Source organism: Pelophylax lessonae, assembly GCF_965119305.1.
Source record: "Pelophylax lessonae genome assembly, chromosome: 7".
Classification (NCBI taxonomy): Eukaryota; Metazoa; Chordata; class Amphibia; order Anura; family Ranidae; genus Pelophylax; species Pelophylax lessonae.
This window is the reverse complement of record NC_138774.1, coordinates 241995866-242010673: the sequence shown is the minus strand read 5'-3', so window position 1 is coordinate 242010673 and position 14808 is coordinate 241995866. Positions and strand designations below refer to the sequence as shown.

Below are 14808 nucleotides of genomic sequence, written 5' to 3'. Positions count from 1 at the left end.
GAAACGCTGGGGCAAATACTGGCCGCAATGCCAAACTGGCCATAGTAAACATGCTGCGTGCCACAGCCTCTGCTTTCTTGTCAGCCGGGTCCTTAAAGGACGGGGATTCCTTTACTGGGATCATGGTTGCTTTATTCAACCTGGAAACAGGAGGGTCCACAACTGGTGGACTAGCCCACTATTTTAAAGGTGACTCCTAAAAAAGGGTAACGTACAGCAAAACGTTTGGGGACCACAAAGGATAATTTTGGTTGTTCCCATTTCTTACCTGTCAAAATAAGGTGCATACGGAAACACCTTTGTAGTACGATGGGACTTGTGCGTACTAAACGACACAGCCACATCCGTGGCTACATCAGCCGCATCCTCCATTTTTAAAGTCTCATGCACTGCAGTGATAAGTGCGTCTACCAGCGCTCTTTCATTCGCTGCTGCGACCATGGAGGAATCAATCATTCTCACAGATGGATCAGGGGGTGCGATATTAAATTCCTGTGGACAGGCCGTGTCCATGGCGGCATCAGGCTCAGAATCAGATGAGACAGCCTAAGCAGGGGGTGGGAGGGACGCTTCCTTCTGGGCCTATGCCCACAGGCCACTTCCACCCGGGACACTAGGGACTGCAGGACCGCCGTCAGTGCTACCAAGGGAAGCTGGGGTTCCAAGGGACCTGCCACCTCCATGAGGGAATCAGTGGGGGGAGATGTGACCCTGAGGCTACCTAAGGAAAGGAAAACTTTGCAGAAAAAAAAGGACCTTTTGGCACCACCAAATGATCCCCTCAAAGCTCAGGGTACCTATCAGCAGAGAGAGAGAGATAACAGGGACCCCCAAAGACCCTACTGACCGGAGAAGCGCCGGGAATTCAAACCCAGCATTATCATGAACGCTATCCCGGTTCATATTTCCCCGGTTCAGTTGTCTCTAGGATCTTCCAGACCAAGGGAAAATGGCCCCCGTGACATCATCCAGCTACACAAACATGGCTGCCAACCAGAGACCTGCCAGACTAAGGGAAAATGGCCCCTGTGACATCATCCGACTACACAAACATGGCCGCCAACCGGAGACCATAACACTGAAGCATGCTGCTAGGATCTTTCCTGCACCCTCTGCAAGGGGATGCCCCCTGAAGGTAGGACACACGTTTAGGGGAGACTCTGCTGTGCACTCTGCACCAGTCTCTGCAATGGGACCCCCCTGCACTATACCCACACTGCAAACAGGAAGACATGCACCTAGGGGCCTCCTACACTGGGACTCCTTCAGACTACCAGGGCGGGACACACATTATCCCAGGACCCTCACAGAATGGGAATAGTGAGGGAGACATGAGGGGTCTCTGCTGCATTCTCTGCCCTGGGACCCCCACCAGACACTAGGTCCAGACAGGGGGGAATGGGAGTAGGGGAAGCCCAGCTCAGTGAGGGATTTAAGGATGGGAGGCAGGAACTTGCAGACAGGTCCGACTGTCCCTGTAGGTAATCATATCCACCCCAAAGAAAACTACCAAAAGGGGAGAAGGGGGGGCTGTACTTACCCTTTCATGGTGCCGGTAAATGCTCCAGACAGAACTGCTCACCACCGAAGTAGGGGAGCTGTCGGCCAAGGGACCGCTGCGACTCAGACCCAAGCCCGGTCATATGCGAGATCATTTAACTCAAGGGGCAGCCTCTGTCCGTGAGGCTATGTCGAAAGCCGACCTAGCATGTAGCTGTAGTCTGCACGCGCTCGCTGGCTGAGCTGGGGGGGGGGGGCACTGGATCTAGATTATCCAGCTCGTCCCCCAGCCAGGCAGTTGATTGTAGATCTCCCGAGAGAAAAAACAAAAAGATGTAAGGAAGGAGAAAATTGCTAGGACCAGAGATCCCAGCCGGTAGCCTAGGTCCTTACTCCTGAATAGACAGATTAAAAACTGATTACCTAGAGCAGATGGGGGGGGGGTTTATACCAGCTGAGGATGGCACATGGGCATAGCCAGGTGTTTTTTACTCTGCCTAGTCCTACTCCTGGAGGAGGCAAAATAACCCAATAGTTATGATTTATGTCCGTCGGTGAACGAAAGAGAATGTGACTTTTCCATTAGTCTAGAGTTCTTCCCTAGCTATAGTGTAAAGTTGCCATTAAACCACAAAGGCCCAAGCATAGTAAAGTAATCTGAATGTGGTCAACAAACCACAGGTTGCTTAAATCAACTGCTTATAAAATTTCTCATTGGTTTTGTTTTAATCACAGACCAGAACTGAGTTTATTAACAGCCATGTCCTGTCATGCCATGTACTGAGGACCCTGGAGAGATATCATTTTTAATTACTGAAATCAGCCAGATTTTCATTGTAGATGTACACGCCTTTGCTTAGCAAGGCTCGCTTGGCAGATATATTCTTTGGTTACTGTCATGGGATTACATAAAAGTAAACCTCTTGCCCTTTGCAATAGCAATAAGTGGACACCAGCAGCAAAACTGGCCTTGTATTTATAAAGCTGGCCTCTAAAGTAGTTAGAGCTTGCTTCGACCTTGAGAAAGACTCAAGAACAAGCAGCGGGTTCCTGAGCGGTGATTAATTGACCTGGTCTCACTTTCCTGCGAGCAGCAGCATGGAGAGATAATTCACAGATACACCAGATAAAGGAGAGTTGAAAAAAAGTGCACAAAAGACAAGATAGAGAAAAGGCAAAAGGAAGAGAAGAAATAGGGGAGAAAAGCAGCCCAGCCCAGCAGACCATTTGCAGCAGCTAACGACTTGTTCATTATGAGTGATGATGGATAAAGACTTCTCACGCTGCGATGGGATGGAGATTTATATGCATAGTTCTGTCTCCCAACTTGGGAGAGAGATCATCATCATTTAATTCTATCTCAGCGGTCAGAGATGGGCGTCCAGAGGAGCTAGGTACCACAGCGTGCTGTCAGCTGGCACAATCTGAGCTCGTGCAGCTGGAACATCTGGAGGAGGCTGCCCAAGGCCCAGGCTGAACAATAGAGTCTGGAGCTCTGCCAAATTGCTTGCAGACGTTGGCAGCAGAATGAGGCTCCTGTCCCCTCTGCCTCTCGCTCATTCTTTATGAGGATCTGATCTCTCCCAGGCTTCCTTATCTGTCCCTGGGAATATGGCCTTGAGATTGCTCTCCCGTGTCCTTCACCACCTTATCTCTCACCACTTTTATTAAAAACTTGCTCCCCCTTTACTCACGGCTGTCAATAGCTTGTTAAACCTTGTGATGAATGGGATGCTAGTTGTTGGGTGAGGCATAACAGCTCAAAAGGTTTTTTGGGAACAGCATAAACTTTATTACATTCTAGGATAGCAGAAAATGCTGTGCCCTGCGAAAGATTTGAAAAGGAACCAGAAATTACACAAATGTCTACACAGTCAAAACTTTTTTGTTTTTGCTAGTGTAGTGAAATGAACCCGTTTGAGGTTTTATGCTGTCCAGCTAGGTAGATTCACCCATTCTGCTTGTCCTGGTGGGAAATCCAAAATACAGAAAGTGATGGGAAATCTAAAATGTTAGGGTTTTTACCAGAAAAATAAAATGAGGACAAATCTACCTGTTCCGGTGAGGGGAATATCTCTCACTTTGCAAAGATTTTTTTCTAGTTCCTGTTGTCTATGAGACAAGAAAGAAAGGGAAACCTTTCCAAAGGATGGCAAAAACAAAAAAACTGCCAGTGTTTTAATACTTCCCTAAACAGTCCTAAACTTAAAGTGTCATTTAACCCAGACTATGAAAAACTCTCACTACATGCTATACGAACAAAGCCACTAAAGCATTTGTTTACCTTGTTGATCCTGCCTTCAGCTGCCCCATATTCTCTGTGTCCCCACTGCAGGTTGAGATTGTATAGACCAGCTGGTGTTCTCTACGAAGCATGCTCAATGTTCACTCCCCTCCCCTCCCTCCTTGTCCTCCTATTGCTAAAGTTGGCACTTTGTGGGAGGGGGTTGTATACTAGTATGCTTTTTACATTCACTAAGAAATTTACAAAAAAAAAGCTTAGTTTTAATATAATATAAATATATCAAATGTAATTGCCAACATCTGTAAAGGTAAAAAAAGGGCCTTGGATGCAGATGTCCTCTGAACAGAATGAAAGTTAGTGTCAATCATCTGTGACTCCACCTACACAATATTATTGTGCAAAATATACACATTTGATGTTCAATAAAGATGTATAGAGAGCTGTAAAACTGTTTTTTTTTTTTTTATATCTTTAATTGCTCTTCTGAAACCAATCATGGCTGTGCAGACAGACTTATGCTGCACTAATAGAAGCCCCTCCCAAGGATCTTTCCCTGCAGATGCCAAGGAACAGGGAAAGATCATGTGACCACACAAACGAAATGCAGGAATAAGAATTTTAAGAAAAATGCAAGGCATGATAAATATGATTTATGTGAATGAATAACAGCAATTAAAGTGGTCATAAAGCCTCAAGTTTTTTTTTTTTTTTTTTTTTTTTTTATACATTAATACATTCTATGCATTAAGGTAAGAAACCTTCTGTGCTGCAGGTGCCCCCCCAAAATATTCTTACCTGAGCCAATTCCGATCCAGGGACATGCACGAGAGCAGCGGTCCTCGCCGCTGTCTCCCTAGTCACTGGGCAGATTGACTACAGTGGCAGCCAATGGCTCCCATGGCTGTCAAATACTGTGATGAGGGAGCGAGGTCGATTTGCCCAGTCTGTGTCAACAGAGCTCTGGAGTGCCCTTGGGGAACCCCCTAAAAAGGATCAGGGCTGGTCTGTGCAAAACCAATGCACAGAGCACGTAAAAATGACATGTTTGCTTTTTTATTAATAAAAAATAAAAAAAACAGAAGGTTTGACCACTTTAGCCCCTTCATGACCAGCCCATTTTCTGTGATATGGCACTGCGTTACATTAACTGACAATTGCGTGAATGTGCGACGCTGTACCCAGGAAAATATATGTCCCTTTTTCCCCACAAATAGAGCTCTCTCTATTATATTATCTCTATTAAATAGAGGTGGTATTTGATCACGTCTGCGGTTTTTATTTTTTGCACTATAAACATAAAAAGACCATCAATTTTGAAAAAAAAAAATATATTTTTTACTTTATGCTATAAAACATACGAAATAAAAAAATTTAAAAAAATCCCATTTATTCATCAATTTAGGCCAATATGTATTCTGCTACAGTTTTTTGGTAAATAAAATCCCACTAATTTGATTGCTTTGCACAAAAGTTATAGTGTCTACAAATTATGGGATAGATTTAGTATTTTTCTTTTTTTACCGACAGCGATCAGGGATTTTTAACTGGACTGCAACATTGCAGCGGACAAATCTGACACTAAGTGATACTTTTTGGGGACCAGTGAAAAAATGCATTGTCACTGTATAAATGACATTGGCAGGGATGGGGTTAACATCAGGGGAGAATAAAGGGTTAAAGCGGAGTTCTGGCCTATTTTGCAACTTTACTGATTCCTGGAGTGCTCGCTATGCTGATCAACAATTGGGCATTTTCAATTTTTTGGGGGTCCCTTACCTTATTTTCAGGGCATTTTTGATTGTACTTCCTCCTTCTCCCCCCTCTGTGGCCGCGGCCACCAACATCACTTCTGCCTTTGCATTGCATCCTGGGAGCTGTTTGTCATCACTCCCAGGAGGCTGGAATCAGGAAGAACTCCCAGAACACTCCCTGGAATCAGGAAGAAGGACACAGTAGATTACACTGCGGCTTCAGATGCCCACATCCAAGATGGTCGTGCTCAGACAGCGTTTTTAAAAGTAAGATTTTGACTAAAATCCAATACTGTACACCTTGTAAGTATGAGAATAGCGGTTCTGTAAAGGGTGATGGATTAGTATTATAGGGGTATTTTTAGTTAAAAAAGGTATTTGAGGCCGGAACTCCGCTTTAAGTGTGCTCCTAGGGAGTGATTCCTGTGTGGGTGTGGCCTAAGTGGAGGAAGACCGAGATCCATGTTTCTACTTACTAGAAACACAAGATCTCCATCTTCCTCTGTGACAGAACAGCGGTCTGCCTTGTTTCTGCCTTTCCTCAGAACGATCGGTGGGTCCTGGCAGACAGTGTCCGCTGGACCCGCTGATTGGCTCCCGCTGTGTCCAATCATAGTGGGTCGCCAGCGGCACGCACACCACGCCCCAGACCATGAGCTGACTTACAAGTACATCGGTTCGCGCAGGAGGGCCGCCCTGCCGCAGTAAATCTGCGTGGGGCGTTTATCAAGCGATTAATACCACTTTAACACTTCTCTGTTTAGTATTACTTTGAAAAGTAGTTTTTACACACATTTTATTATAAGGCAAAATACTAAGTACCAAGAAATAAAAATGTGCAGTGAGTGTATCCCAGTCCTACTCTTATTCTTTAGCTGCAGTGCTCTTGTTTGGCAGGGGTGCCTGGAGGCCAAGGCAGGGTGCAGAGGAGGGATGCACCGATCCGATATTAGGATCAGATATTGGCGCCGATATGGCCATAATAGCTGGATCGGGGATCGGTAAAATTAACAGATCCACGGGCCGATCCGGTTTAGCTCTTTACATAGCTATGAGGGAGCAGAGAACAGCTGTCAAAGAAAAAAAAAATAAAAAGAACCTCCTGCAAATGCCTGTCAGTCTCCCAGTTAAGTAAACACAAAGTAAAAGATCGGCATCGGGACCAAAAAAGTCGGATCGGTGCATCCCTAGTGCAGAGAACTACAAATCTAGGAAAAACAGTGCACGTGAGTTTTAAGTGAGTATTTAGTGATCAGCTTAGAGTTCAGATTTTAACCTTGACTTTTAACTGAAAGGATTAGCCCACCTAAACATTACAGAATTTAGCCCCTGACTGAGGGATGGATCAGTAAAAATAATTTTTCACCATAATGTCTCACACACCTGAGTTTCTCTGAGAACCCCTCCTGCGTTTCAGAGCTTTCTCCAAGATCTCACGCATGGTTACACTGGTACTGTCCACCTGGATCAAAGAGAATCCATGGGCCGCATTTCTGTAGAGAAAGAAGTATTTTTTTATTGTAGAATTTTAACAAAACTTGGGACTAAATAAACACATAGAAAAAAAAATCAGTTTAGCAATATTTAGTTGCGTAGAACGTTTGTGGTTAAACATTTTATTCCATGTTGTCTCTTAACAGATATACAGACGTTTTAGGCAGGTGTGAAAAATGGTGTAAAGTAAGAATGCTTTCAAAAATACATATTTTAATTGTTTATTTTTATCAATTTACATAATGCAAAGTGAACGAGCAGAAGAAAAATCTGTATGAAATCTATATTTGGTGTGACTACCCATTGACTTCAAACAATATCAATTCTTACACTTGTATAAGGTCAGGGATTTTGTAGGGTTAGAGTCAGGTGTATGATTAACCAATTCTACCAAGCAGGTGCTAATGATAATTTCATATGTACAGTAGGTTGAAACACAGTCATTAGCTGAAATAGAAACAGCTGTGTAGGAGGTTTCAAACTGGGTAAGGAACAGCCAAACTCTGCTACTAAAGTGGGGTTGTGGAAGACCATTTCATGTCATAGGCCATACACCGTGGCAAGACTGAGCATAGCACATGGTAGTTTTACTGCATCAACAAGTCTTCTCCCAGGCAAAGATTTCAAAGCAGATTGTGATTTTAGGATGTGCTGCTCAAGCTCTTTTGAAGAAGCACAAAGAAATGAGCAATGCTGAGGAGTGCAGACGCAGTGGTCTGCCAAGGAAATTTCATGTAGCAGATGAAGGACACACCATGCTCACTTTCTTTCGACATTAGAAGATGTTCAGCAACCATCAGCACAGAATTGGCGGAAACCAGTGAGACCAGTGTCCACAACAAAGGTCTGGCTAGAAGTAGTCTTCACGGAAGGATAGCACCCGGAAAGCCATACCTCCAACATGGAAACAAAGTTAAGTGACCTAATTATGCACGAAAACATAGGCTCTTGGGTACAGAAAAATAGCAACAGGTGCTCTGGACTAGAAAAAAAAAAAAACATTTGGCAAACCAGCAGGATTTTTTATGCAGAAGAGACATACCATGTCTCTCTCATATTAAAGTTTGTTACCTGCTTGTGTGCCCTGAGTGTACAGCTTGTATAAGGCCCCATGCACACGGGGCGTTAGAAAAAACGTACGTCAAAGTTAGTTCTGACGCCGGAAAAAGCAGCTGTAAAAACGTGCTTTCAGTAGCTTTTTCCATTGGCGTTATTGCACGTTTTGCCACGTTGCTTTTAGCAGCGTTTTTTTTTCTTCCATTCAAAATCAATGGTTCCCTATGGAAGCCTATTGATTTGAATGGAGGTCGCACAGCAACACCGCAAGTCGGATCCGACTTGCGGGGCGACTTGCGCTGTGAGAATCTTGAGGGGGAACTCCACGCCAAAATGGGAAAAAACGGCGTGGGGTCCCCCCCAAAATCCATACCAGACCCTTATCCGAGCATGCAGCCCGGCAGGCCAGGAAAGGGGAGGGAACGAGCGAGCGGCCCCACCCCCCCTGGACCACACCAGGCCACATGCCCTCAACATGGGGGAGTGTTGGTGCTTTGGGGCAGGGGGAGCTCTGCACCCCCCACCTCAAAGCACCTTGCCCCCATGTTGATGAGGACAAGGGCCTCATCCCCACAACCCTGGCCGGTGGTTGTGGGGGTCTGCGGGCAGGGGGCTCATCGGAATCTGGAAGCCCCCTTTAACAAGGGGGCCCCCCAGATCCCGGACCCCCTCCCTATGTGAATGGGTATGGGGTACACTGTACCCCTACTCATTCACCACATAAAAGGCAGTGTATGGAAATAACGACAGGAGACTTTTTGGAAAGTTTATTAAAAATCTTCATCAGACTCTTCTTGTCTTCTCCTCTCCGGGGTCTTCTGCTCTTTTGCTGTCCCCTCTTCTTGTGTTCTTCTCTCCGGGGTCTTCTGCTCTTTTGCTGTCCCCTCTTCTGCTGTCCTCTCTTCTTTTCTTCTCCTCTCCGGTCTTCTGCTCTTTTGCTGTCGGCTCTTCTTCCTCTGGTCCTCCTCCTCCGACGTCTCCGGTGATTATGCCTATCTCCGGTCTCTGCAGCTTATTATATAGCCATTAGGGGCGTGGCACCGATGACGTCATCGGGATGCCCCGCCCCCTCATGTCACAGATTACGTCTTCTGTGACATGAGGGGACGGGGCCTCCTGATGACGTCATCGGGGCCACGCCCCTAATGGCTATATAATAAGCTGCAGAGACCGGAGACCTGCATAATCACCGGAGACGTCGTTGGAGGAGGACCAGAGGAAGAAGAGCCGACAGCCGACAGCAAAAGAGCAGAAGACCGGTGAGGAGAAGAAAAGAAGAGAGGACAGCAGAAGAGGGGACAGCAAAAGAGCAGAAGACCCCGTCGAGAAGAACACGAAGAGGGGACAGCAAAAGAGCAGAAGACCCCGGAGAGGAGAACACAAGAAGAGGGGACAGCAAAAGAGCAGAAGACCCCGGAGAGGAGAAGACAAGAAGAGTCGGATGAAGATTTTTAATAAACTTTCCAAAACGTCTCCTGTCGTTATTTCCATACACTGCCTTTTATGTGGTGAATGAGTAGGGGTACAGTGTACCCCATACCCATTCACATAGGGAGGGGGTCCGGGATCTGGGGGGCCCCCTTGTTAAAGGGGGCTTCCAGATTCCGATGAGCCCCCTGCCCGCAGACCCCCACAACCACCGGCCAGGGTTGTGGGGATGAGGCCCTTGTCCTCATCAACATGGGGGCAAGGTGCTTTGAGGTGGGGGGTGCAGAGCTCCCCCTGCCCCAAAGCACCAACACCCCCCATGTTGAGGGCATGTGGCCTGGTGTGGTCCAGGGGGGGTGGGGCAGCTCGCTCGTCCCCTCCCCTTTCCTGGCCTGCCGGGCTGCATGCTCGGATAAGGGTCTGGTATGGATTTTGGGGGGGACCCCACGCCATTTTTTCGGCATAGGGCTACCCTCAAATTCCATACCAGACCCGAAGGGCCTGATTTGGAACCTTAGGGGGGACCCCCACGCCGTTTTTTTTCCCATTTTGGCGTGGAGTTCCCCCTCAAGATTCCCACAGCGCAAGTCGCCCCGCAAGTCGGATCCGACTTGTGGTGTTGCGGTGCGACCTCCATTCAAATCAATAGGCTCCCATAGGGAACCATTGATTTTGAATGGAAGAAAAAAAACGTATAACGTGGCTTAACGCACGTTAAGCAACGTTATTCAGCTTTTAGCAGCGTCAGGCGTTTTTAACGCTCTAACGCTGGTCCTCAGAACGCGCAGGTCGTGGGTTCTTGTTGCAGCTTAAAAACGCCTAGGCCACTTACAGCTCAAAAACGTCTGAGTGTGCATGAGGCCATAGAATAACATGGAGAAGCGTTTTTAGGCTGCAAAAAGAAAACGTCTGATGCTGCTTACAGCGGCGTTAAAAACGCCCCGTGTGCATGGGGCCTAACAGTGTATATTTGCTGTCCCCTCAAAATAACAACACACAGCCATTAATGTCTAAACCGCTGGCAACAAAAGTGAGTACACCCCTAAGTGAAAATGTCCAAATCGGGTCCAAAGTGTTAATATTTTGTGTGGCCACCATTATTTTCCAGCACTGCCTTAACCCTCTTGGGCATGGAGTTCACCAGAGCTTTACAGGTTGCCACTGGAGTCCTCTTCCACTCCTCCATGATGACATCACGGAGCTGGTGGATGTTAGAAACCTTGCGTTCCTCCACCTTCCATGAGTGAGAGTGATAACACCAAATTTAACACACCTGCTCCCCATTCACACCTGAGACCTTGTAACACTAATGAGTCACATGACACCGGGTAGGGAAAATGGCCAATTGGGCCCAAATTAGACATTATCACTTAGGGGTGTACTCACTTTTGTTGCCAGCGGTTTAGACATTAATGGTTGTGTTTTGAGGTATTTTGAGGGGACAGCAAATTTACACTGTTATACAAGCTGTACACTCACTACTTTACATTGTAGCAAAGTGTTATTTCTTCAGTGTTGTCACATAATAAAATGTTTACAAAAATGTGAGGGTGTACTCACTTAAGTGAAATACTGTGTGTATGTATATATATATATATATATATATATATATATATATATATACAGTGGGTACGGAAAGTATTCAGACCCCCTTAAATTTTTCACTCTTTGTTATATTGCAGCCATTTGCTAAAATCATTTAAGTTCATTCTTCTTCCTCATGAATGTACACATAGCACCCCATACTGACAGAAAAACACAGAATTGTTGACATTGTTGCAGATTTATTAAAAAAGAAAAACTGGAATATCACATGGTCCTAAGTATTCAGACCCTTTGCTCAGTATTTAGTAGAAGCCCCCTTTTGATCTAATACAGCCAGGAGTCTTTTTGGGAAAGATGCAACAAGTCTTTCACACCTGGATTTGGGGATCCTCTGCCATTCCTCCTTGCAGATCCTCTCCAGTTCTGTCAGGTTGGATGGTAAACGTTGGTGGACAGCCATTTTTAGGTCTCTCCAGAGATGCTCAATTGGGTTTAAGTCAGGGCTCTGGCTGGGCCATTCAAGAACAGTCACGGAGTTGTTGTGAAGCCACTCCTTCGTTATTTTAGCTGTGTGCTTAGGGTCATTGTCTTGTTGGAAGGTAAACCTTCGGCCCAGTCTGAGGTCCAGAGCACTCTGGAGAAGGTTTTTGTCCAGGATATCCCTGTACTTGGCCGCATTCATCTTTCCCTCGATTGCAACCAGTCGTCCTGTCCCTGCAGCTGAAAAACACCCCCACAGCATGATGCTGCCACCACCATGCTTCACTGTTGGGACTGTATTGGACAGGTGATGAGCAGTGCCTGGTTTTCTCCACACATACCGCTTAGAATTAAGGCCAAAAAGTTCTATTTTGGTCTCATCAGACCAGAGAATCTTATTTCTCACCATCTTGGAGTCCTTCAGGTGTTTTTTAGCAAACTCCATGCGGGCTTTCATGTGTCTTACACTGAGGAGAGGCTTCCGTTGGGCCACTCTGCCATAAAGCCCCAACTGGTGGAGGGCTGCAGTGATGGTTGACTTTCTACAACTTTCTCCCATCTCCTGACTGCATCTCTGGAGCTCAGCCACAGTGATCTTTGGGTTCTTCTTTACCTCTCTCACCAAGGCTCTTCTCCCCCAATAGCTCAGTTTGGCCGGACGGCCAGCTCTAGGAAGGGTTCTGGTTGTCCCAAACGTCTTCCATTTGAGGATTATGGAGGCCACTGTGCTCTTAGGAACCTTAAGTGCAGCAGAAATCTTTTTGTAACCTTGGCCAGATCTGTGCCTTGCCACAATTCTGTCTCTGAGCTATTCAGGCAGTTCCTTTGACCTCATGATTCTCATTTGCTCTGACATGCATTGTGATCTGGAAGGTCTTATATAGACAGGTGTGTGGCTTTCCTAATCAAGTCCAATCAGTATAATCAAACACAGCTGGACTCAAATGAAGGTGTAGAACCATCTCAAGGATGATCAGAAGAAATGGAAAGCACCTGAGTTAAATATATGAGTGTCACAGCAAAGGGTCTGAATACTTAGGACCATGTGATATTTCAGTTTTTCTTTTTTAACAAATCTGCAACAATGTCAACAATTCTGTGTTTTTCTGTCAGTATGGGGTGCTATGTGTACATTCATGAGGAAGAAGAATGAACTTAAATGATTTTAGCAAATGGCTGCAATATAACAAAGAGTGAAAAATTTAAGGGGGTCTGAATACTTTCCGAACCCACTGTATATATACATACATACACATACACACACACACACACACATACATACACACACATTGATTTGTCCTATTCTCTTAAGCTTGTTATTCATTCAGATTTATTTCTGATCGATTACCTTTTCATACAATTGGTTTTATTACATCAAGCCATCAAATGATAGGTGTTTTTCTGTTTTTTTTCTGTTATTTTTACAAACCTTTTTCTTATTTACTGGTTTTGTTTTTTTTTTACATATGAAGTAAGCCACATGGGGTCAATTTTTAGTCTTTTATACTTGTTGAGATGAATACATTTCATAATGTGTTTACATAAAATTGATTTGAGACACTGCCATTTATAATCTGCATCTTTTGTGGACAATATTTTCTCCCAATCTTTATGTTGGAGAGTGGCCTATTGCAATTGAAAAAAATTGTCTCCCTTAAAATTAAGCGTTTTTGTCATTTTGTATTTTTATAGCTTAGATTAAATGAAAAAATGTTATGGTCACTGTTACTGAGTTTTCCCTTAACGTTTGTAATAAGCTCTACATTGTGTGAAATTAACAGATTCAGCAAAGCATCATTTCTATTTGGGCCTTCTATAAAGTGTCCCATAAAATGTTCCTGTAATACGTTAATAAATGTCCACCCTTTTGCTGTACCAGCAGTGCCATTACACCAAACAATTTCAGGGGTAGTTAAAATCTTCCAGTATTACCGTAGTCCCAGTCTATGCAACCCTTACAAATTAAGGAGCTGAGCCTCTCCCTATTCATGAATATTAGGGCTGCTGTACCATATGCTAGTAATTCAAGCAACCCTGTTAGTGATCTCAAATTGCCCCTGTAAAAAGTATTGCATGAACTACTGTGCATTGTTTTTTTTACTCGTGTCTTTTTTTTTTTTTTCAACTATGTTAACCAATATATGGCTATAGGTCAATTGCATTGAAGAATATGTAACCAAATAATGTTTTTAATTTGTGGTGCTCAAATATAGTTTAGTTCTACTTTAAAGAATATGTAAACCAAACATAGAGCCTGCCGTACCATGTACTTGTATGAAAAACGATCCTGTTCTTTTTATATTGCTTCCTGTGTGTGAAATACCTGGTGTTCTTGGCAGTCCCTCTGCTCTCTTATAAAAAAAACTGACCACACTAAGCAGGAGAACACACCATGATCAGTTTTTTAGCTGTGCTGGTAACTCAGTCTGCTCTCCTCCATTGAGCAGACTTGTCCTGAACCCCCCCCCCCCCCCCCACACACACACAGCCTTTCCCTGGGAGGACTAGTGTGCTGCTGTTTCTCCTCCCCAGCTCTTATGTAGCTGAGAACACAGAGAATGTGATCACTTAAAAAAAAAAAAGAAGGAAAAACTGTATTTATAATGCTTTTTGTTATATCTATACAGAAATGTTTTGCCTTTCATTTCTATTTTAACCACTTCAGCTCCGGAAGGTTTAAACCCCTTAATGACCAGGCCATTATTTGTGATACGGCACTGCGGCGTGTGATGCTGTACCCAAATAAAACTGATATCTTTTTTTTTCCCCACAAATAGAGCTTTCTTTTGGTGGTGTTTGATCACCTCTGCGTTTTTTATTTTTTGCACTTTAAACAAAAAAATAAAAAACACAATTTTGAAAAATATATATATTTTACTTTCCGCTAAAAAACATTCCCAATAAAAAAAGTTAAAAATCAAAAATTTTCATCAATTTAGGCCAATGTGTATTCTGCTACATGTTTTTGATAAAAATAAAAACCCTATAAGTGTATATTGATTGGTTTGCGCAAAAGTTATAGCGTCTACAAACTATGGGATACATTTATGGACTTTTTGATTTTTTTAATTGTTTCTACTAGTAATGGTGGGGATCAGCGATTTTTAGGCGGGATTGCGACATTGTGGCACACAAATTTGACACTAAGTGACACTTTTGGGGGACCAGTAACACCAATACAGTGATCAAAAAAAAAAAAATGCACTGCTACTGTTATAATGACGTGGGCAGGAAAGGGGTGGTCAAGGGGTTAGGTATGCTCTTAAGGGAGTGCTTTCTAACTGTGGGGGGAAGTGGATGCACTAGAGG

General features: G+C 44.4%; 1 protein-coding gene across 1 annotated transcript in view; it reads right to left on the bottom strand.

The window, feature by feature from the left end:
• MAPKAP1 (MAPK associated protein 1) overlaps positions 1 to 14808 on the bottom strand; it is a 433900-nt gene that overhangs the window by 197982 nt on the left and 221110 nt on the right. Inside the window, exon 7 of the mRNA XM_082263170.1 lies at positions 6880 to 6989. Coding sequence (XP_082119296.1) covers positions 6880 to 6989 — 110 coding nt within the window. The remainder of the gene's footprint in view (positions 1 to 6879; positions 6990 to 14808) is intronic.